Source organism: Propithecus coquereli, unplaced genomic scaffold, assembly GCF_000956105.1.
Source record: "Propithecus coquereli isolate 6110/MARCELLA unplaced genomic scaffold, Pcoq_1.0 Scaffold28, whole genome shotgun sequence".
Taxonomy (NCBI): Eukaryota; Metazoa; Chordata; class Mammalia; order Primates; family Indriidae; genus Propithecus; species Propithecus coquereli.
The window spans coordinates 3,803,216-3,827,375 of record NW_012148396.1 but is presented as its reverse complement, the minus strand read 5'-3'; the positions used below and the strand labels follow the sequence as shown (position 1 = coordinate 3,827,375).

The 24,160-nt window shown below is 49.5% G+C and overlaps 1 protein-coding gene across 1 annotated transcript in view; it reads left to right on the top strand.

Annotated features, from left to right (window-relative positions):
* Positions 1-21,574, top strand: part of ZFAT (zinc finger and AT hook domain containing) — a 168,794-nt gene extending 147,220 nt beyond the window's left edge. Inside the window, exon 15 of the mRNA XM_012648151.1 lies at positions 20,727-21,574. Coding sequence (XP_012503605.1) covers positions 20,727-20,966 — 240 coding nt within the window. The 3' untranslated portion in view covers positions 20,967-21,574. The remainder of the gene's footprint in view (positions 1-20,726) is intronic.
* Positions 21,575-24,160: the final 2,586 nt, after the last annotated feature.

The following is a 24,160-nucleotide window of genomic DNA, read 5'->3' as shown; positions in this document are numbered from 1 at the left end:
TGTAGCCTGAGAGGCAGCTTCAGTAGCAGTACTTGCTGGGAGACATGAGTTGGTTGTGAGCTGGCATTAGAATTGCTATTTTTTATTTGCAGTTCATTATTTTTGCAAAGAAATGTCATCTACTTTTCTATGGAGACCACATATACCAGTTACCTGTTTGCAAGGAACTGCATGTCTAGTCTGTCCTGTTTTAATTTAAGGGCCTGAGTGATAGGGTCCCTGACCCCTTCCTCACTGGCCATGTGTACAAGGCCTCTGGTGGGGAGAAGCTGCTGCAGAAGGGACTTCTCAGGCACAGCTGCTGGGTGGGGAGCAGCCTGGCGCCCTGGGGACCGCCTGAAAGGGGAGCCCAGACCGGCCCCTCCCCTCCAGGGGCACATGTTGAACATTTCTTAAGACTGGTGGCAAAACAATGGGTGGAGGAATCTAGAAAGCGATTTATGAGGCTTCAAAATCTATTGTTGTTATTACTTTTACAAATAATCAGTCTGTTCTATTAATTTGATGGTAGCTACATAGCAAGCGAGCTGACAGAGTGAACCCTGTTGGTGCGAGATATTCTTGTAACCGTTTTCAGATCGTGGTATAGGAGGCGCTGGCCACCTGACTTATCTTGAAAGAAGACTGAGTCAATCTCTCCGCTTTTATCCTGTCCAGGAAAGGGATTGAGTGAAGTCCTTCCTTTTTTCATTATCCCTCTGAGTTCAAGTACCTGGTGAGCTAATGGAATTTTCCTTTTCTTGTTCCCAGAGGTATTTTTTTGACTTACACTGTAAACAAATCTCTCCTTGACTTCAGTGCCATCCACATGGTGCAGGTCAAAGGGGAGTCACTGGCGCACGTCTCCTTCGTCTCCTTTCTCTCACCTTCCCCTTCGGAGCCGCCTCTAACTTCGTCTCATGTCGCCTGTGCGTGTGTGATGCATCGCAGTGGCGGATTTTTATTCTCTCGTTCCATAGTGAAACCCTGGCATCTTCATTTGTATCATTTACTCTACTTTCCCATTACGTTTTTTTTTTTTTGTCGGGGTTCATCTAAGGAATCCTTCCTAGAGGATTAAGACTATGTATAATTTTAAAAGAACTGATAGTAACTGCAGTTTCTTTCTGCTGTAAGTGCTTGTATTTTCTGTTATTCCTCATCTTGTTATGGGATGTCACGCCTGTTCCACGCTTGCCGACTCTGTAGTATAATTACAGTCATGATGGATTCAAATGCCTTCGGAAGACTCACGCAAGGGAATCACGCATGTCCTTAGGAGGCAATCAAATCCATTGCATATTGCAGGAACCGACAGCATGTGCGTCCACCATGCTTCCTAAGCCCTCAGATGATCTAATGCTAGGTTCTCAGGCATTCAGTCAGGATTCATAATAGATGCTTATGATCCAGGCTTGACTCTTATGTTTTAATTCCAAGTCCTTTTGATCTTTGTAAAATACTGAAGTCTCACTGATGACTTTCTTGGTTTCCCCCCCTCACCATAGCCCTTGCTATGCTAACCACCTTTGAGCTGCACATTTTGGTTGGTCGGTGAGGTTAGGCTCCTGCCTAATGAACTTTGCAGTGTAATTTATTTGACCCCGGGGCTCTGCCAACTTTAATTATATCAAGCTCCTAATTATATGTACAGGTAGCCTCTTAAAATATTTTCCTACTTCACATTCCTGATAGAACATTTATTCTGCTGTCATTGAACAGTGACCTTCAGCGTGTAGATTCAGAGACAAAATTCATTCAGAGCCTTGGCAGTGGTTACTCTTCCTTGTCACTTAATGCCAACTCTTGTCCTTTGTTCTAAAGGCCCGCTTTAGTTCTCTTAACCATTGAATCTTTTATTTTTCTTTGTCCTAAACTTCTTCCAGTGATTTCTGTTTCTGGTGTGGCTTCAGATGGCTGATACTCCATATCGCATCCCCCTTCAAAGCTCTTCTATTACTTGCCAAGGCCTCTTATGCTACGGTAGTTACTGAAAATTCCATTTCTTTGTGAAATTTTAAAAGCAAAAATAAGTCCCATGTTATATCTGTGGCTGTATGAGACACGGTCTGAAAAAATAAAGGTTTTCCTCTATTCCATATGGTGCCTTTTTTCCATATAACCCATCCTTAGCTAACCAAAAGGTGAACTTTCTTCTCTCTTCCTTTTCCTAAGCCCCCATTTTTCTACTGTTATTCCCCAAGAAGCTACAGCTGTGGTCGGTGCTATTTGCAGAATCCTACTATTTGAGTTTTCATGCTGCTGAGTTTATGACTGTTTGCTTGGGGCCTGTTTCCTGACCCCTGTCCTCCCCTCTCTGCAGCTTCACCCTGGGGTCACTCAGTCTATGTCAGGTTTGGGGCCAAGGCCAGGTCTGTGATAGCCCTGACAGGTGGGAGCCGGAGCTGGCATCCCCATCAGAAGGAGACGTGATGTGGGTCCTCCTTGGTTTTGTCCTCAGGCAGAGCCGCTTCAGGCTGGCCTTTGCTTCTCATTCTCCCTGGGGTGGAGAAGTTCCCCGAAACAGTTCTTGGTGTCCCACTGCTTCAGCCAGAGTCCCTGTCTGGCAGATGGCCCACGGCCACGCCAGCGTTCAGATGGAAACCTGGGCGTCACTCCTGCGTCCTTGTTTCTCCTGTCCCCACATCTGACCTGTCTGCGAGTTCTGTGGACTCTGGCTCCACAACACATCTCAGATAGTCCCTGTGTCTCCTGACTGTGACTGTGCCTTCATCTAAGCCCAACAGCATCAGCATCTGGGAGCTTGTTGGCAATGCAGAGTCTCTGTCTCCACTGTGGCCCGCGGTATCGGACTCTGCGTGTTACCCGCACCCCAGGGCGTCGTGTGCACATCAGTGTGAGAAGCTGTGCTCAGCTGTCAGCCCCTCGCCTGGTGCACAGTGCTCTTCTCTGGCCTTCCCTCCTGCTGCTCTAAGATCCAGTTCTTACGTAGACAGAGATCCACGTCCCAACTTTCCACACTTAACACCCTCCAGTCACTTAGGAAGGCTCCAATAAATTTAGAGTAGAACCTCCCACGGCCTACCAGGCCTGCAGCAGTCTGCCCTCTTCTCTCGCTCTACTCCACTCTTGTGCACCCACCCACTGGGCTTCTTTCTGTCCCCCTGTTCTCCTAAGCTTGTTCCCACCTCAGTGCTTGAACCAACTGTGCCCTCTCCCCAGAATCTCACCCCTGTCTCTGCATGGCTGACTTCTTGTCAGGACCAGGTTCTGTGTGAGCCCTCTTATGAGCTGTCAGGTCCACATGGTCCCTGTTCTCCAGAACTTAGGAATGTGATAAGCTATCGCTCCCTGCATTGCATTGGTAGATGGCACAGTTGGCCCTAAAGTGGACAAATCAGCCAGGTGGGCCTAAGCTAATCCCATGAGCCCTGAAAACAAAATTTCCCCACCTGATGGCAGATGTCGGAGCAATTAGAAGCAGGAGAAGGATTTGGGTAGTTTTAAGCCACTGCCTTTGCAGTAATTTGTTACATAGTAACAGAAAGTGAATACAGTCACTGAATAAATAGGTGCAAAACAATACATTTTTGTTAATATCAGGCATGTCCGTAATACCCTGCAATGCAGGACTCTGGTGAAAGGAAGGCCTGGAGGCATTTGGACTTCCTGCTTCCCCAAAAGCAGGAGTTCAGGCCCCAGGAGCAGCCCTCAGTTCCCTGTCCTCCCCTGTCCCCTGCCAAATATAAATAGAGACAAGTGGATGCTTTGAGAAGACCCCCCTGCCTGTGCTCCTGTGGGAAGTAGTAGATCCAAGAGAAGCTGCTTCCACATGAAAGCAAAACACTCAAAAGAAAGAGCACCACCTGTAGGTCCCTGTTGGTCAGGACAACTCCCTGGCCATTAGGAGAAACTGGCTAGACCCTGTGGCTAGCTTCGGCTGTCAGATTTTGGTTCTTCCTGCCCTGATGGGCAATTAGGAACGGAATGTTGACAGAGGAGCTGCTCCAGGCAATGGTGAAAATGGCGGGGCCAGGATATCCTCCCCATCCCCATCAAAATTCTTAGGAACTTTATCAGAAACCATATAGCTGTTTGAACACATGGCTTTTCTCCCCATCAAAGTGGAAGGTCCCTGAGAATAGGTGACAATTTGGCCTCATCCATCTCTGGGATTTCTAGCACCTGGCACAGAACCTGGCACATTTTAGAGACTTCAAAAGTGTTCAGAACCATGAATGCAAGATCAGATGCCAGGAAGCTATGCTGGTGGGGCCGGGATGCCTTCAGTGTGATTTGCGCTGGGCAGCCTTATGATCCCCAGGCTGGCTGCAGGTACACTGCTAAGGGATACAGAGGCCCTGCCCTGAAGAGACAGTGCAAGGGGGTGTCTCCAGAGAAGCCCATTTCATGGGAGTCACGCCAGCTCATGTTGCAGCGGATGGAGCAGGAGTCCTGGCACCGCTGGTCGTGTAGCAAGTGGCTAAAGGGGAGCCAGACTGTCTGGGCTGGAACCCTGGATTTGTCCCTTAATGGTGTGTGACCTTGGACAAATTATTTCTTCCCCTTAAACTTCTGTTTCCTTGTCTGTAAAATGGGAAGATTATAGAACGTATCCCATGGGGCTGTTATATGGATTATACCTGATTATGCAAATGAAGTGGCTGGCACTGTGCCTGGCATGTGGCTAAGTCTTCAATAAATCTTAGCTCCTGTGATTATAGAAACAACATAGCTCCTTAATCCCCTACTGTGCAGCTAGAATTCAGCCACAGCTGTTTCCAATTCTAGTTATTTCCATTTAGCAAGCAGGTACTGATGCTGGTGTTGTCTAGGCTCTGAGTTTGGCCTTAGGAGTCCCAGGGCGGTTAAGACACTACCTCCTTCATAGCAGTGCTTGTTGCTTGGTCCAGGTAGGTAAACACATAGTTACATTATGCAAGTTAACATGGTTGTGGCTCAAAAGCATTTGACCCCTTACTGCCTGCAGTTGTTGAGTCATTCTGAGTAATTCCCTTAGAGGAGGCCCTGGGGGAGCTATTATGGACTGTGTCCCCCCAAAATTCTTATGTTGAAATCTAATCCCAAAGGTGATGGTATTTGGAGGTGGGGTCTTTGGGAGGTGATTATGATGCAATGACGGAGCCCTTTTAGGAAGCCAGAGGGCTCACTCTCTTTCTGCCACATGAGGATGCGAGGTGAAGTCAACAGTCTTGTCACCCAAAAAAGGGCACCGGAACCCAACCATGCTGGAACCTGATCTCAGACTTCCGGTCTCCAGGACTGTGAGAAATACATTTCTGTTGTTGATAAGCCACCCCATCTGTGGCACTTTGTGACAGCAGCCTGAGCTAAGACAGAGGCTGCTTTGGAATTGCTGAGGGACATTGCCCAAAGTGAGGGGAGTTTGGGGAGTGGTTCCGAGTGAGAGGGACACACGGATTTAAGATCAGGCCAAAAGAGAGTCAAGCAGCTCTTCTGCTGTGAGAGAGAGTATCACACAAACAGCAAAGAGACACGGGGCCTGTGGATCTGCTGAACAGGAGGCGGTGTCGCTCTGGGGCTTTAACACTGGGTCTTAGATGGTCCGCGTCTCCCCTGCAGGGTGAACGCCAGAGCGTCGTCCGTGCTCAGAATGAGAAGGATCGCCAGTGTCCTTTTCTGTCCTCAGATCTGCGTGCTACTAATGAACCTACCTCAGTAAATTTGATGAGCGATTTGAATGGTTCATGTTTTGTTATAAACATATTTTAAACAGAAAATACAAACACTCTATGTCTGGGAGTCGGTTTTTGACCTTGGGTGGAGGCTGTGGCTCTGTGGCTGTCAGTGTGGCTCCGGCCAGTTCCGTTTTGCTTTTCCGCTCAGTCGTCCAGCAAAGCTCCTCGGGATTTCTGGAGGCTTCAGGTCCTTCGTGTCAAAGGACAGGGAGAGAAACTGCCAGAGGAAGCAGATTATTAAATTAGAAGAGTCTGTGTCAGCTGAGGAAGGAAGCCAGGCACCGTGCCCACCGGCACAGAGGGGGTATCCTCAGGGTGGCAGAGGAAAGGCGGGGACCTATCCTGTCCCTGCAGCTCTGCTGAGCACCTGCCTGTCAGGTGGACTAAGAGGTCGGCAATGAGAAAGGCGAGGCCTCTGAGGGTGGTTACTCGGGCAATTTTGTAAACTCAGGCTTTTTTCCTGAAGAACATACAAAGGAAACTGTGGCTAAACTGCAGCAGAGAGGATTTGGGTGAGAATAGGGAACACCTGCGTGACTCCGAAGGTTGCCTGTCCGTGCAGGGATGATGTTTGTAAGGAGAACGCCCGTCCGTGTGAGGTGCCTGACAATGATGTAGAGCCACCCATGTGTGGCCTGGCACTAAATAAAGTAGAAATTCAGTATACATGTACTTAAAGGTCAGCAGAGTAAAGTTTTATGCATAATAAACTTGTCTAAACATCGAAAGATATGCACAGGCAGTGAGAAGCTACTGCCTGCCTCCTTGCCTTGCACAGTGAACATGCTCTCACCTGTTTCAGCACAGTTTTAAAACATCTCCTGGGGTCCACTTTAGGATAATTAATTTCTGTATTTATTGAGCACCTACTGTAAGCCAGGTGCCATGTAGACATGGTGTGGATGTGCTAAGCACATGGGGAAGGCTCAAGCATGTGGGAGCCTGGCCCCGCTGGGAGAGGATGACAGGGTGGCTAATGCCTCCTCCAGGAAGTGCTGGCATCCAGCAGCGATCATGAGTACCGCCTTACTCGCCCGCCCTGCACCAGGCACTGCCCCCGCGTGTCTCTTACTTCCCACACACTCTTTGAGAAACCACGTTGCTCTCTCCAGTTTTCCACAATTTATAAGAGAAAGGTTGTTTTTTGTCCTAGTCAGATGAGTGTTCAGACCAAACTAAACTGTGCTTAGGCTCCTGAGATGTACTAGAAATACAGTACATCTTGTAGAAATACAAGGTGTTCTAGCTGTGGGCGTTGTCGCTGTGCTGCCAGATGAGTTAGTTTGGCCAATATGGAAACCATATCCCCTTCCTGTGGCACAGAGGCCAGAAGGAGGCCTGCGTTGCTCTTTTTTTGCCTGTTTCCAGGCCCTTCTCTCACGGCAAGGAGAGCAGGTCCTTCCCATCCTCCTCAGGCCAGGGGACCTGGTGGACAGTCCAGGTTGCAGGTGGCACTCCTCTGTGCAGCAGAGTTCTGTGCCCTGTGTGGCAGCTATGTTGGCCGACTGTGAGTCTCAGTATTGCAGAGACCAGGAGACACAGGGGTGCTGGCAGTGACAGCCATCAGCAAGCGTCCCTTACAGCTTGGGCTTTGGACCACGTATGGGATCTGTATTTTCAGAAAAGAAAAAGTATCTGCTCTCAACCAAGAGAAAAATAGGTTGGGGGAAGGCACAATGCCGTCTTGTAAAAGATGTAAAAGATGTCTTGCCTGATGCTGGGATGAATCACGGCCGTCCTCACTTCCCGTGCATTCTTTCCTTCTTAAAAGGCTTTAAATCTGCATTGATGGATGGAATGGTTTCTTCCTGCCTGTGAATATCTTTTGGTATTTCCACAAGTTTCTTGTCAGAAATAACTCCCCTTTTTTTGGTCCTATATAGACATATATATGTCTAGAGTTAGGAATTTATGATGTTTTTATGCAAACCACATTCATTTATCTTTTCTTTCCTCTATAAATTCAGGATTGTATTTACCATTTCCCTTTGTTTCTGGCTCATATGACACTCTTAACCTAGGGTTGTGAAAGCCAATGTGCTTGTTTATTAACCTTGTAAAAATGGATCTGCCATTTCCCCTGTTGAGAATGCTGAAGAAGCTATTGCTTGGCTATAATATAAGCAGCGAGTGAAACCCTAATCATTGGAAAGCATAAGGCCCCTTCCCCAGCACTTACACATAACAGGGGAATATTTCACCTTAAAGAATCGACTGCAGTGTTCCTTTCTTATTCTTGTTGTTGGATTGTATTTGGATTTTTGTCTGCAGCCCTGTAATTCCTATCATATATATCATGGAGTCTGAGAATTTCTGAGTGGAAGAGGCCTTAGAAGTTGCCGGCCATTTGGGAGGAAATTATGAATCTCACCCTTCCCTTTGATCTCGAGGTACGGAAGCAACTAAGAAATAAGGCATGAGTGAGTCAGATGGTAAATGAGAACAGCAGTGCTGCAGGAGATGAAGAGGAATTGGAGACCAGCTTAGCCATCTAGTCACAGGCAGAGCGGGACAGCGGCGGGGCATGTCTGCTCACACAGGGTCTCAGCCCGACAGACCTGGCACTCCCATTGAATAATGAATTTTTATAACACACCTTTTACTGTCCTGAAATGAAATTCATAGATTCCTATATATGCATGGCTTAGAAAAAAATCACTCTGGTTCCTAACTGAAATAACAAGAAGTAAATGGAAAATTGTTTATAATAAAATAATGAGAAGTTGGGTCTTTTAGTACTCAGCCGTGACTGTGCTCATGTTCAGCTGTAGGCAGAACGATGGCCCCCCAGAGGCGTCCACACCCCCTTCCCAGACCTGCAGATATGTTAGGTTTTGCATGGCAAGGAGCAGAAAGGTTGCTAATCGGCTGAATGTAAGATAGGGAGGGAAGTCTGGATTACTCAGATGGGCTCAGTGTAATCACAAGTGTCCTTAAATGGGGAAGAGAAAGGCAGAAGAGTCAGAATCAGAGAGATGACATCGTGAGAAGGACTCCACCAGCCATTGCTGGCTCTGAAGGTGATAGAGGGAGGCCATAAGCCAAGGGATACAGGCAGCCTCTGGAACCTGGAAACACCAAGGAAATGCATTCTCTCCCAGAGGCTCCAGCCAGGGGTGCAGCCCTGCTGGCGTGTTTTTAGCTCAGCAAGACCCATTTCAGATTTCTGAACTCCAGAACTGAAATATGATAAATTTGTGTGTCTTAAACTTCTAGGTTTGTGGTGATTTATTATGGTAGCAATAGGAAGGCAAAACAGATACATAATGATGCAATCACACACTTGCTCCTGAGCACAGAAGCCACTGTGGGGGCAGGAGCTACAAGTACAGGCTGAGAGATTGTGTCACAGGGCAACTCAAATACTATGAGCAGCATTGCTAATGCTGGAGGGCACTCCTGAACCAAATAAAGCATAATCTTCCCTCACTGTAAACAGTGCTTGTATTTCTAGAAAAACCCAGTGCACAAAGTATTCTCTGTTTATGTGTAAAACTGATTTAGGGTCTAAGTTCAGATCTTCATAAATAGGGTTGCTGTTGATTTTTAATTCTCATGACTGGTGGGAAATTTGGAAGTCGTGTGAGACACAGAACAGTTCTTGGTTGTGTGGGACATTCCTTTACATTGTCACCCACGCCCTGCAACTTTCCAAAATGTCACTGCAGAGGGTGGAGGGTTCTGCCTCTGAGATCCTCTGGCTTCGTGCATGGTGGAGGAGGAAAGCTCTAGACAGGGAGGACACCAGGACAGAGGAGGCTGAGCTGTGGGCCATTTCTTCTCCAGACTCCAGTCAGAGCAGCCTTGAGAGGGGGTAAGTGAGAAAGCAGGAAAGAGTTGCCTTCTCATACTTCTGAGAGGGTAGAAATTCCTGCTTTATGGACTTTGGGATGCAGGGAGAGGTAAATAATGGACCCCTCTATTAGAGGACGTCAGATCCCACCTCCCCCCTGTGTAGGAATTCCACACGGTACTCTTGCAGCAGCTATTTGAGTAGCTTAAGCTATGGAAGCTCAATTTATTTCAGCTCTGGACAGCAGTGCACTGTGCTCTGTAGCCCTTTCTGCCAGTCCCAGTCCCCCAAGAACCATCAGAACCTCTAATTGCCCCCCTCATATTTCAACCCTTGTGCATTTGAAGACACAGGCATCTTTTTGGCCCTACATCTTCTCTGCTGTGGACCAGACATTCTTAAGTACCCTGACCATTTGTTCTAAAACTGGTCAGCTTTCTTGGAATGTTGTCTGATGGTCCTTTAGTCTTCCTCAGGGTTGAACTCAGGCATGAACTCCAGGGGAGGTCTGGAGCCAAGGGCACTTGAGAAAAGGTAGGGATGGGGCCTTGTCCCTCGTTTGATGAAATCTAAGTGGCCATGTTCACCATTTGCTCACGTGGATCTTGGCATTTCCCATTTGTATTTGTGGTGTCAGGTGAAGAACTGAGGTACAGGCTTTTACACAGATACATATACATAGAAGTCGCTTAAGAACCTGGTCAGATGCAGAGTGGCCTGGGGTGGTCCTGGGGTCCGGGAGTGGCTGGAGAGCTCTGACCTGCATTTCACGCTGGAGCCAACTGGTCCTGCAAAGCTTTGGACTTGGAGTGTGTGCAAGAGAAGAATTGGGAATGATGCCTCTGCCTTCTGGTTGGAGAAGGTGGGAGAGGGGTCGTGCCCTTTAGTGAGAAAGGGCACAGGAGAGGGGAGAGGGTTGGGTGGTGGGAAGAGACTAGTTATTTTTTGGCTCCATTAACTTGGAGATGACTGTTTGATACCAAGTTGATAGGTCTAGCAGGGAAGACACTGTGCATATTTGAATTTCAGGGGAGAGGTCTGGGCTAGCCATAGGTCTGAGAGTCGTCAGCATGAGACAATATTTGAAGTCATGAGACTGGCTGAGGTGGTGGAGGGAGGGGATGTCGACAAAAGGGCTCTGGGGCTGGGCACTGTTCCATCCAGAGGTCCAGGAGAGGAGGATGACAGGGCAGAGATGAGCTGTGCAGTGGGGGCAAGTGAAGAACGTGGCCAAGGGCAGGAAGCGTGGGAAAGGCCAGACGCCGCTGGGAGGCCGAGCTGTGCTATTCCCTCTGCCCGGCTCACTTTTCCCATCTCTTCACACCTCTTCCCATTCTTCTGACCCTACAAATCCTGTCGTGTTGAAGACCAGGGTTGTCACCTTCAGGATACCATTCCTGGCCACCGACTGCAACTCAGCCCACCCTGACAATCCAGGATGAGACCCCTGTCTGTTTTCTCTCCTAGACTGCATGCCTATCGGGGACAGGGACTGTGTCTGCCTCACAGTTTTATACCTGACTCCACCAGAGCATCTGACATGTGCTGAATTTTCAGTGGAACAGAAGAGAGAGCCCAGAAGTCATTTGAAGCATATTCAGGAATTTAGCATGTCAGAAATGTGACCTCCCAAAGCAGAGAGTGGGTGGCTTGTCAGAGATGGCGCATTCAGTAAATGGCCCACCATTTAGAGGTGTGCACACAGAGGCGACTTCCCATTTTTCTTGCAAAGCAAGTGCTGATGTTTTGAGGGAAGTGGCAGCTGTCCCGTGTAGCAGCTCAAAGCAAGCACTGGCCCTTCAGACCTGTTCCCAGTGTTAGAGCTTACTTTCTGTCCATCTTCTGGTTTCTCAGTCATTCCTGTCCCCAGCAAATTTTTGCCAGCCTCCCCATCTGCCAGCCTCATTAGGATGAGGAAATGCTCAGCTGAGCCTGCTTACCCGTGCAAGGACCCCACCAAGCAGCATTTCATCCTGGGAGGGGCCTTCAGAAATCTGACTTCCACTCGTCCTTAGAAATGCACCTGGAACTGCAGCTTCTGAACTGCTCCTGTAGAATCTGCTACATTCACTCTGGAATGCAACTCCCTTGCTCCTGAGGGTGCTCAATACAGAAGCAAAGTCCTGGCTGGACTTCTTCCCTCCTCTCCTCCAGGCAGCTGGGCTTTGGTGGTTGTTTAGTGCATTTCCTAGGAGCCTTCCGTGCTGCATTCTTGATTCCAGTGACTCATTTAAGAAGCAGGGATTCACTGTTTACTAGTCACCAAGTGTGGCCAAGAAGGTAGGGTAGAGCAAGACACAGCTGTACCTTCTCAGTAAAATGGTGTGTAAAATGGTGGTTGGGATCCATTGGGCCTTGTGTCTGCTGGGAGTTGGCACAGGCAGTGGGAGCGTGGGCTCAGGGAGCCAGTGGGGGTGGGGTTTCCTGGAGGAGGGCGCCCACCAGAGTTCTTAAGGCAAGATGGGATCTCTGGGAAAGGGGTGGGGTGGAGACTTTGGGCAAGTGGAGCAACAAGGGTGGAAGTTGAGAGGTGAAAGAGAGTGCTGTGTTCAGGAGCCAAGGTTGAGTGTAGGGCCCCCTGGGCCGCGTGGGCTCCATCCTCAGGGCACAGGAAGTGGTGAATGTTAAAGAGAATCAGTTAGGAAGACTGTGGACCTTGGAGGCTCTTTACTTGGGTTCAAATTTCCAAAATCACCTGTTACTAGCTGAGGGATGTTTTAAACTCTCTGAGCCACGCCTTCTGGAAGGGATGTGATGGGAATCCGCTCACCCTGCCTCCCTTTCAGGGCTGCCTGAGAATAAATGAAAGAGGGATCCACGGGTGCTCTATACGCTGTGCAGGGCCTACCTGTCAAGGGCCCTGAGAGAGTGACTGCAGTACAGAGAGCAAGCAGGGGCATAAGACCCTGACAGAGAAGGTGGGAAGGGCAAGTGAGCAAGGAGAGATTTCTCCTACCTGCAGGCCTTTGTTGAGAGTCAGAGGTGGAGATAGAAGTACAGCCACAAGTAGAGACAGACACAAAGCCATAGCCACGTACATTCACACACATGCAAATACACACATACACACAGGGTACATATACAAACACACATCATAAACTTGCACATATACATGCACTTCCATGTATGCATATGCACGTTTATCCACACATGCATACCCATACCCATATGCATGCATGCATACATATATATGCATGGACACATCTATATACACATGCATGCTCATGTACCTGTACATATGCATATGCATACTCATATACATGCATGTGTATGTATGCATATGTACACACAGACATATACACACGTGCCCATATATAGGCACATACATATATGTGTTCATATACCTGCACATATACTTACCCATACCCATATACATGCATGTGTACATACACATGGATATGCATTTACACATATGTATGCCCATATACCTGCACATATACATATGCATACTCACATACATGTATGCCCATATAGCTGCACATATACTTACCCATATACATGCATGTGTATGCATATACACAGGGACATACATATACACACATACATGCCTGTATACCTGCACATATACATACACATGTACATGCATGTGTACATATATGCACATGGACACATGTGCATGCCCAGTATATACTGATACTCATGTGTGTATATATGTATGTGGACACATGCAATACACATGGACACACATATGCCCACATACCTGCATATATGCATACCCATACCCCCATATACATTCTCATATATGTATATATACTGCCTACATCTAGCCTATCTCCTCATGAAAGTTCGGCTCTTGTCTTAGATTTTTTGTGTCTCCCATGCCTGGTCTTGTTATGCCCTGCCCATCATGGGTGCTCATTACATTCTGTGTGTTGAGGATCTTAACAAGGACTATGTTCTGCTGGAGGCCTTCTGAGTCCTGTCTGCTTCCCTTAAAGCACAGAAGGCTGGATCTGGAGCTGCCTCCCAGCAGGTGGTGAGAACTAATCCTGGGAACAGTCGGAGTGCCAACAGGAAGAGAATAAAGAGTGGCTTCTCTGTTCCTTTCCTGGGCCCCAGCCCTAGGTGCCTTCCCTTTCAAGGACATTAATGACATCTGAGAGAGGGCTGCTCCCCAAGACACAGTTTAATAAATAGGAACCTGGTTCAATTTATTTAAAAATGGATTTGAAATGTGAGGAATGTCTGAAGCAAAACAACCTCCTGTTGTTGGTGGCAATGGTGGCAGAGGTGATAGTACAGTTTCTTTCTCCTGAAAAGCATAATGGATGATTCCTGTCCTAAAGAGACCCTCCTACTAGAATTCCCAGAGTGAAAGCAGTTCCTCTTCTTCCCAGTGCCTGACAAGGCTCGCAGGCTTGCAGGAGGGCACTGGGAATATGGGCAGCATCTGAATGGGGGTGCCTTGGGGGCAGCTTCATCCCAAAGGGTTATAAACTGAATATGCCTTATATGGTTATAAGCCGATGCCATCCCACTATGTATCATTCCTGTTTCTTTTCATCATAGGGACAACAGAGGTTTGATTTTTCTTCCTTTATTCATCATTTACGTATGCACTGAAAGCCAAGTTAAAATAATTTGCTAGATTCAACTTGGCCTGCCTAAAGCCTGGAAATTCTAGTGCTCTACCAGGACTGAACTCAAACAGGAACGTGGCCCCGAGCCCCTCTGGTACCAGCATGTGGGGAGCTCGGGCACCAGGAAGTTCTGTGCCTGATGTTTGAAAGCTGCAATACAAATATGTGCTGTTTGTTATATTTCACCAGCAGTTTTCAAAAATGTTACTTTTAATACCCAGCTAGTAAGAACATTTCCCCATTTCTCATTTCTGCCTCTGTGGGATTCAGCCGTGAGATTCAGCTCTTTCTTCTCTTAATTAGTCTTTGTTTGTCATGTTTGGATGTCCTTGAATGTGTCTCACGGCTGTTGCAGTGTCCCAGGGAGGGGTTGCCATTAGTGCAGTCTCTAAAACAGAAGGACCTGTGTTAGAGGATTGGGTTTAGAGGGTGTGGGGCAGGCTGTGCACTAAAGGTCAAGTGCCTTCTCCACAGGCCACCGCTTTCCCCGTGGTCTTCCTGTCTGACAAGACACCCCTCCCAGTGTCAGGGATTCCTGAGGATGGGTATCAGGCTACCACCCAGTCAGGTGGGCTGTGCTTTTGGAAGAGGGATTATCCTCCCTGTCTTGGCCAGCCTCTGGGCATTTTTGGGAACATCTGTTTCTGAGGCCATCAGTGCATTCTTATTAAAGAGGTTATTAAATAGAAGTATGAAAAAAGATTGTGCCAGGGTCAAAGGCAAGAGACTGGTGGGAGAATCAAGGAGACGTGTGTCTCCCAACACTGCAGCTTTCTGTTTGGCCGAGCCCTGTGCTGTGAACAGCGACCTGGGTTTCTGTGTTTATCAGAGGTGGCACAGCCTGCACTGAACTCCCCAGGGCCCAGCAAATGGGCAGAGTCCCCCGGGGCAGCTTCTTATCCTCCCCTGAACCCCACCTTCCTCTGAAGCTGGGATGCTAAGACCTCTTAGGGTGTTATGAAAACTAAATATGATAACATACTTATGTAAACTGCTCAACACGGCGTCTGACACACAGCAAGTACTTATTATCATCATTATTATTATTATTATCATTACAGATTGGAATCTCTGAGCCTCAGAACTGTCCTCAGTGGGTCTTGGTCATCATCGTGTGTTTACTGCTTTCTTTGTTCATTCAGTAATTCCAGGGAAAATCCACTTAGTGTTCACCATGGGCCGGGCGGCACACTGGGCGTTCTGGCCGTGTTTTCCTTTGTTCTCCCAGTAACCAGACTGCTTTGTGACTTGATGTGAAGTCACCTGGTGCAGGGTGGGGAGTTTTGTAGACCAAAAGTGAGAAAATGGGGGCTCTGCTTCCCACGGGGTGGCCTGGGCAGCTTATTTCCTCTGAACCTTGGCCCCTCTCCCATAAAATAAGAGGATTGGACCTTTGGGACTTTTGGAGCCAAAAGGGGCTCTCCTCCCTGGACAGCTTGCCGTCTTCCCCACTCATGTCCTCTGCGTGGGCTCTTGGCAAGCAGTTCGAAACAGAGGCCGACAGCAGCTGGACCTGGCGTCTGTGGCAGCTCCAGACAGTTCATGTTATCACTTCCAGGTTATACCTGTGGGCAGTTCTAGAAATATTGCCGACACCTGCTGTGTACTTGCCCAGAGTGTGGCGCCGGGCCGGGCATGGGGGAGCTGGGGATGTTAGTGTAGCGGGGAGCTCTGTCAGAGATGGATTGTTGTACAAAGCCCACGTGGAACGCCCTGCAGAGCATGCTGGGAGCGATGCAGGACCCATCTTCCTTCAGGAGGGTTTCCCGAGCTGGGGGACTTCTGGGATTTTCTTGAATGTTGGGAGGGAGAAAGCTTAATCTTCTGGGAATGGTTTTTACAAAGAAAGTGGGGAGGGGAGCTGGAGGAGAAAGAGAAGGTAGGACAGGCGGGGAGTGGGAAAAAAAATCCAGACAGCGACGCAATCAGAGTCGTAGCTGGCTGCCTGGCACACAGCCGTCTCCATGGACATTTGCTGGATGAGTGGACGAGGAAGGGATAATTCCAAGGAATAGACACGGTCTCAAGGGGAAGCTGCTCTTGAGCATGAATGGAGCCCAGCAAAGTGCCTGGGTCCTGACAGTGATCTAGTCTGGATTCCAGAAGAACAGTTGAGGCAGGCAGAACTGCAGAACTCAGTGCCTGATTTAGTGAATAATTTGTAGAGTCCCATGGGTTAAGAGTTTCTATTAAGCTATCTATGCTGCTAATAATTCAGCTAAAAGATGTGTTAGATACAGCATTTGGGGAAAATGGAGTACCCATCTGAGGGGATAATGACACTGTGAAAGCCATATTATTTCTACTACAGAGAACAATTTTAAGCCTGTGATAATAGATTAAGCTGCTAGAGTGATCATTTTGAACAAAGAGAGTGAGAATTATATAGCCAGCCTCAGACTGATTGGGACGGGTGAAGAGCAATAATTTAATCCTATCAATCCAGGACATGGATTACCTTTAATCACTGTCACACTACACCAGCTGAGGAAGGTCTCTGGACTTGAACTAAAGTCCAGCTTTTGCTACATTCCAGCTGTTTGATCTTTGATGAGTCACTGGAGTGCTAGGAGCTTCAGTGTCTCCATTTGTAAAAAGGGAACAGAGATGCCCAAACCATAAGACATTGTGTGTAAATAAATAATTGGGTTGAGGCGTAGGAGAATGTTCGATAAACTGCAAAGGGCTGGGTGGACATTGGGTTCCCTGGGAGCAGGAAAGGCAGTGCATGGTTTGCAGAAACCACATAAAAGCAGACAGAGTGTGGTCGTGTAACCCCTGAAATGCACAAAGGGGGGACACTCTTTGCAGAAAGCCTCATAAGCCCCTTCTGTGAAGCAGCCCACTCTCTCCTGCATCATCTGTGTGTGGGGTCCATGTGCTAGCTTTAAAGTGGGCCGTCTGTGCGGGTGTGAAGGCTCGGGAGAGTGTGAACGAGGCCTGCAGCAGATGAGCTTCAGGAACCCGGGCTGGTGGTTAGGTGCACTTTCCATGCTCGGCTGATGGAGCAGCAGCACACAGCCCCATACGCCTGCGCTGACTGAGAGGGCTGCTCTGCAGGACTGTGTGAAATACTCGTTGCCCACTGCCGCCATCATTTTTTCTGGTGAATTAAGCCCAAAAGATCATGTGGAAACTTTATTGTACCCTGATAATTAGCAGTGAATGAATTTAGTGGTAATTCCGTTGGACAAACCCTGGAGACTGAAAATGGAAAAACAAAACAAATGGAGAAAGGGTTATCTTTCAGTAGGCTCAATACAGAAAAGGTAACATGGGCAATAAATGTGAACACGGGGATCGGGAAGGAAGCATAGTGCTCAGCAAGTCTTCTCATGTTAGGCAAATTTTGATTCATCAAGTGCCACAGATTGGATGACATAGGGCCCTTCTCTGAAAACCTTCAGTGTCTTCCTTTGTATAATAAAGGCTGCGTCTCTCAGCTGATGATCAGAGCTCTTCAGGATCTGATTGCAAGCTTCATTTCAGGCCTCATCTGCCACTTCTCCCCCGACACTCCCTCTGTCAGTGACTTCTGCACAGCCTGCTCATGCGTCGTTTCACAAACATTCCTGAGCACCTCCCATGCAGAGGGGCACATGGTCTGGAGTAGGGGCAGGAGTCTCTGGCTCAGCCAGGATCGGAAGTGCCTGAGGAGGCCTGGGGAAGAAGTCGAGGAGGGAGACCCAGGAGTCCTCCAGGCTTTGGGGTGGGCAGAAGGAGAAGAGCAACGAACCACCCTGGAATCTGGGAGAGGGCTCAGAACAGAGCCCAGAGGGGGGATGGGAAGCAGCAAAGAGGGTGTCTCAGGAACAAAGCTGAGTCAGGCTCAGCAGTGCGGATGGTAAAGTGTTCTGGAAAGGTGAAGACGGAACTCTGCCCAGTGGGTTTGGTGACTGGGAGGTGGTGGGTGACCTTGACAGGGATGCAGGGCATACACCTGCTCTTTACTCAGTGTCTTCTCTCTGCCTGTGATGCCTTTTCCCACCACGGACCCTCTGTGGCCAATGCCGCCTTCCATGAAGCGGCCCCCAGGCCCTAATGCTACACGCTTATTTAGCACGTCATTGACCTTTGTTTCAGTTGGCTTCTTCTTGGTTTTCACCACATTTGTGGGCGGTGGCCATGTCCTGGTCATCTAGGGACCTCCCACTTCCTGCTGGGGCTGGCCCTGAGAACTCGTGTGTGCCCACAGCGCTGCCATGGGGCAGGAAGGTGCAGCCTCTGCTCATAAAGGGCCCAGCCAGGGCACGGTTCTCCTTACCCTCGGCAGTAATTTCTGCCCCTGTCAGTACTCCGGCGCTGTGGAGTTAGAGTTGTTAAAAGGACAGGAGTTTTTGACCAGTGGACTATTTCTGTCAGTGCATGCTTCCTCTTCAGCTTTGATGACAATCACTATGTCCTAAAAATGGTGTCACATCCCAGGGTATGTCCTAAAGCTCGTGTATTGGTTGGTCTCACAGTATTTATTGTGTCATCTGTTTACCTGCAGCGTGGTGGTCTTGTTTGCATGTGTAAGGCCCTGGGCATAGATCGCCCCCTGTCCCCTCACTTTTCCCTTTGTGTAGAATTCACTGATGGTTAAGAGGAGAAAAAATTTCTTGCATGTTCCCTCCCATTTTCCAGCCTCTCTCAGGTACTTTCTTTCAAAGTGAAATAAATCAATATTTACTTCTAAAGTCCTGGTTCATGGTAGTTCTCCCAGTTAAATTAAATTGAAACAAACAGTGAAAGAAGAAAAAAAGGTCTCAGTTCACTCTAAAAAAAACAAATCAGGCTAAATGTATGAATAGTTTCCACTCGGAACGGCTCTTCATCTCCTGGTGAATTCTATCAATCCAAATTAGAAGTTCCTTCCAATCTATAACAATGCAACCTCTGGAGCCACCCTGGAAGAGCCTTTTCCGTTTTTCTCTCTGAATTAAACGTGACCCACCTGTTAATACTGCCCTTCCCGCTCACAGCAGCCGGCATAATCACAGGGTCCGAATGAGACCCTCCAAGCTAGTTGGGCCCTCCCCAGAGAGGGGGCGGTCTCATGGCATGTCACAGATACGTGGGACAGGGAGTAGGAACTGCCCAATGCCAGATGCAGGCGGGAAGAGCAGTCAGAAGTGTGGGGAATGGGGCTGTGTGGAGGCCACCTAGGCACACCTGCTGCTCTCCTGGGAGTCTGCTCCCCTGTCTGCCTGGAACCCCTCCCCATGCTGCCTCCTGACCCACGACATCCCTGGCTACTCACCTGCCCTGCACTGGCCACCTCTGCTGGAGCCTCACAGCTCTGTGCAGCCCACAAGACTCTGAGCTCCTTGGGGGCTGTGGTTTTCCACCGTGTGGCCTAATGTGGCATCTGTTCCCGGTGGATCATCAGTCAGCAAATATTGAGTGTTTTCTGTGTACCAGGCATTGAGCTTGACCCTAAGGAAATAGCTGTGACAAGACAGACATGGTCCCTGCTGCCCTCGTGGAGCTTGCAGTCTGGTAGTAGCTAATAAAACGACAGTTCTGTTAAATGAATGAATAATTGCCATGCCATAATACCTTCCAGGTAGCAAGTGATGAGGACAGTGTTGTTAAGTGAATGAATGAAGGGATGGGAAGGACAGTGATGCTAGTAAGCACCCACTTTGCGTATAGAATCTCCTCTAATTCTCCCCTCATTCTCTGAAGTAGACATTTTAGTCCCTGTCTTACAGATGACAAAACTGAGGATTGTAGAGAAAAGTGTCTCACAGCTGCTAAATGGTGGAGCCAGTGTCAGTGCTGGGTTAGTGCAGGACAAAGCACGTGTCATTCGGACCCACCCTGAAATGAACGGGTCTCTCTGACATCTTCTGTAAATCCGAGCACTCTCTCATCCTCCAGCTACACAATTCCAGGCCCTTTTGCTTTCCCCGTGGATTTGTTTCTAACCCTTCACTCATCTTGACATCTCTGAGGTCCCAACTCTTTCTAAATCTTCCCCGTGTCTTTTGTTTCTCTTCTCAAGATCAAAGACAGTTGTTATGAAAAACAGCCCTGAGCTGACAGAGTCAGGGATGTGGGGCATTAACACCAGCCGGAATTTAGCCTTGCCTGGAGTCTGCCAGCTCAGAGCTATAGAGAAAGGCCTGGCCTGACAGTGCTCGGAGGGGCAGTGAGTTTCCACCAGCAGCCCCCTCCCCAGTAGCTACGGCATTAATGCTGAGGGCCAGAGGACGCCTGGGGAGTGTCTGCCCTTCCTGGTAGGATATAGACCTTCCTACAGAGTTGAGCTCCCAGAGAGCCCAGGATGGACCTAGTCCCTTTATCACTGCCAAATGGACTGGCTGTATATTTCCAGGAGCCCCCGCACTCTGCCCCAACACCATTGCAGTAAATAACTCCCGTGGTTCCTTCCACCCTCATTCTTTAAGTAACCCCCTTCTTTAGGAGGCACCAGGAGGCAGCTTAGTGTCAGGAAATGACCTTGGACTTTGGGTTTGAACTTAGATTCCACCATTTGCTACGGCTGGGGAACCCTGACCAGGTTGCTTTGCATCACTGAGCCTCACTCTTTTCATCTATTAAATGGGCATGAGAGCAAGCACCAAGCATTGTGGAGGGTTATATGCAGTGTGGACAAGCTCCCGGAGCGTACTAGTTGCTCCGTAAGCTGTAGTAATGCTGGACCTGGAAGTAGGCTTGTGTGACCTCTTTCTTGCCCTCTCACAGGTCACCGATGAGGAGCCCAGCTCCAACCACACGGTCATGATCCAGGAGACCCTCCAGCAAGCCTCCGTGGAGCTGGCCGAGCAGCACCACCTGGTGGTGTCCTCCGATGACGTGGAGGGTATCGAGACAGTGACCGTCTACACGCAGGGCGGGGAGGCCTCCGAGTTCATCGTCTACGTGCAGGAGGCCATGCAGCCCGTGGAGGGGCAGGCTGTGCAGCAGCCGGCCCCAGAGCTCTAGAGGACACACAGCAATGGACACCCACCATGCAGGGCTGCTGGGCTCTGCAGGCACCCAGGGCAGGGGGCTGCCCAGCCTGCCTGGCCCATGGAATGGCACTCTCCTCTCCCTCCTTGTCTGGCAGCCCAATGGGACATTCCTCGTCCTACTTTGGGGGACAAGGCAGTGGCAGCACCAGCAACACCCCCGTCCCCAGCACAGACACACACCCCAACCCTGTGCCATCTGCTTCTGTAAAGACTTCTGCACCAGCTCCCCGCACACACCCAAACTGTGCCCCCAAGACTCCCTGTCCCCACAGCCTCTTCCCCGAGTTACCCCAGCCCCTGGATGCCCACCTACCTAGGTGCCGAATCTCCATCTGGGACCGCTGTGCGGTCTGGTGAGAGGAGACAGCCATCACTTAGAAAGTGACCTTACTGTTGTGAATCACTGCCGGGGGTGTGTCGGGGGGTTGTCCTGGCTTTATCTGCAAAGCACCTGGGATCAAAGGAGGTAACCATGACTCGCCCCCATCACAGGGTCTCATCTTGCCATCATGGAATTTTTTGCCCTTAGAAAGAATGCACTTTTCACTCTTCACCTCCCGTTCTAAGGGGTCGAGTGGATGGAATAAAAGCATTTCCTGCCTGAGCACTTCGGTTCCTCTGTGAGATGGATGGCTTACGTTTCCCCTTCCCAAGTGGAAATCCTGGACTCGGGCCCCACCCAGAACCACCCCATCCAGACCCAGGCCCTTAAAACTCAGACCAGGGTGCTTTTTCCCCACTAAAGCATTTGGGTTTGCTTTGGAAACTTTGAGGTTAATGATCTTACCTTCTGTTTCCTGGCACCCAGCACTTGATTTGCTGCCAGCCGAGAAGTGGCAGTGCCCTCTTCTCCACTTTGTATTTGGGGGGAGCAGTGACCTGACAGCAGTCTTCACGACATGGTACTGTTGGACTAGGACTTCTGGTCTGGGTGCTCACCACAAATTCCGTACATTTTAAACTCTTGCTGTGCACACCAGTGTTATGGGGCGTCAAGTTGAGCACTGCTGTGCTCTGCCCAGCCCTGGGGTCTCTTACACGCTGCCGGAGGGGTAAGATTTGTTTCCTTAGAGCGCCCTTTCTGTCAGCGAGGTCTTGCGCAGGTGTATAAGCAGATCGAATGGTGGCCGCTCTGTTGGAGAGGGCAGAGGCTGACCAGTCCTCTCACCTCACCCCAGCAGGGCCTGAGGACACCTCTTGGGAGAGGCTTAAAAGCTGCTGCTCTGATACAAGTGGGAAAGTGACTTCTTGCCCTAGGCAAGGAAGGGAGGACCCTTCCCGCTTGGGACGAATTAGGGAGAGCATCACAGTGGAGAGGGGGGGCCTATGATCAGGGCCTTGGACACTAGATGGACTTTGCACTTGCAGGGATTGGCGGGGGCGGCAAGGATGGACGTGAGCCATGAGCATCTTCATCTGGCTGGGGGTAGCTCTAAAGGGAAGGGCGGAAAGACCCACTGGAAGCCAGAGCCTAGAAGAGCAGGCGTGTGAAACGGTGGGTGTTGATGTATGAACCATGGGGAGGCAGTGGCGTCTGAGAGACCCGGGGTGAGGAGGTCAGGGCGGTTCTGCCCTGCACATCCTGCCCCGCCTGGATGTGCAGACGCTGTGCATTTTATTCCCCCCACCCCCCAACTGGAAACGTGGAAACAGGAAGCTGAGGAATTGGTGTTTCAGGCTGACCTTGCCCTTGTGGGTATTTAGGAGGCCGGGACAGCAGGCCTTGTTCTCTACTGCTCTTTCCTGGGGTGCTGGTGCTGAGCTCAGGGGAAGCTTCTCTAAGCCACATGGTGCATCCAAGTGACTATAAGATGTAGCTTCTCGAAGCCCCTCCCCAGAGTCTCCCTCCTTGGCTGTTATTGATGGACACTTTTGGACCCAATTTGTATTTTGTGTCAGGCAAGGTGGAAGTTTGTGCTGAAAGGCTGAATGGACTCTACTTGTCTGTTTTATAATGTGTGTTAAGTACCTATTGTGTGCCAGATGCCATGGTAGGCTCTTTTATGGGCTTCACCGTGCTCGATCTTCCCATCCACCTGTGTCTTCCATAAGATTGAACCGCTGGCACTTCTATAGAGCTTACCCTATGCCAGGGTATGGATGTTCTCATCGTCAGAGCACCCCAGTGAATTAGGTGCTGTCATTAGAATTCTATTGATGGGGACTGTCAGCACAGAGAGAATAAGTAACTTGCTGAGGCTCCCACAGGAAGTGGCAGAACCAGGAATTGAGCCCAAGCAAGTTCTGCACTCATAACCAACGTGCCTTCTGCCAGCTCTTCTCTCCCTATTACAGCTGAGAAGATGGTGGCTCTGTAAGTACCCTGCCTTGGGGGACACTTGAGGCTGGAAAGGTATACATCTGGGACTTGAATGCAGGTATGAGGTTACCGCTCCCTCGGGTGCTTTTTGTGCCCTCTGTGCCATGCTGCCTCTTTGTCTGTCAGCCCTGACTCCAGGAAAGCAGAGCAGGCACGGGTAGGAGTCCCTCCAGGGAGCTGAAGCCCAGGGACCACGTTGCTGAGAGACAAGACAAGTGTGGGCAGAAGCCAGCACAAGGACAGGAGACCCAGGGCCGGGCCAGGGTCAGAGACAGAGTCTGGGCAGGAGAGAAGAGTCAGCTCAGGGTGCCCCTCAATGCCTGGGGCTGGGGAGGAAGCCAAGGGCAGCATGCAGCCGGCCTGGCTCTGGAAAGCCCCTGGCACCTCCCACAGGTGCCTCTTCAGCTTATCTGGCAGCAGCCCTGACACCCACCTTGTATCTGGGTGGGCTTTGCCTCTGTCATGTGGACTGGCCTCCCAGGTGCTCATCTGCTAGCAAAGGGGAAATGGCTTCACTTTGAATTAGGAGATGAAGCCCAGGCAAGACAGACCTGGCCTGACTCCACTGTCAGCAGTTGTGTCACTTTGGGAGACTAAGGTCACCTCCCCCCAATTAGTGCAATGGGGTTGGTAAAATAATAATAGCCACAAGGCACATGCAGCTTCCTGTGCATCAGGGGCTCTGCTAGGAGCTTTCTGTTGATTCTGCGCTGGATCCTCAGGACAGCACCGGGAGATATGGGTGTTCTCCCCTAGTGCACAGATGAAGAAGTTTGTCAAATAACCCCAGTGAGGAAGGATCCCCAGGATATGTCTATGATGTGCTTAGCAGTGTCTGGGGTGGA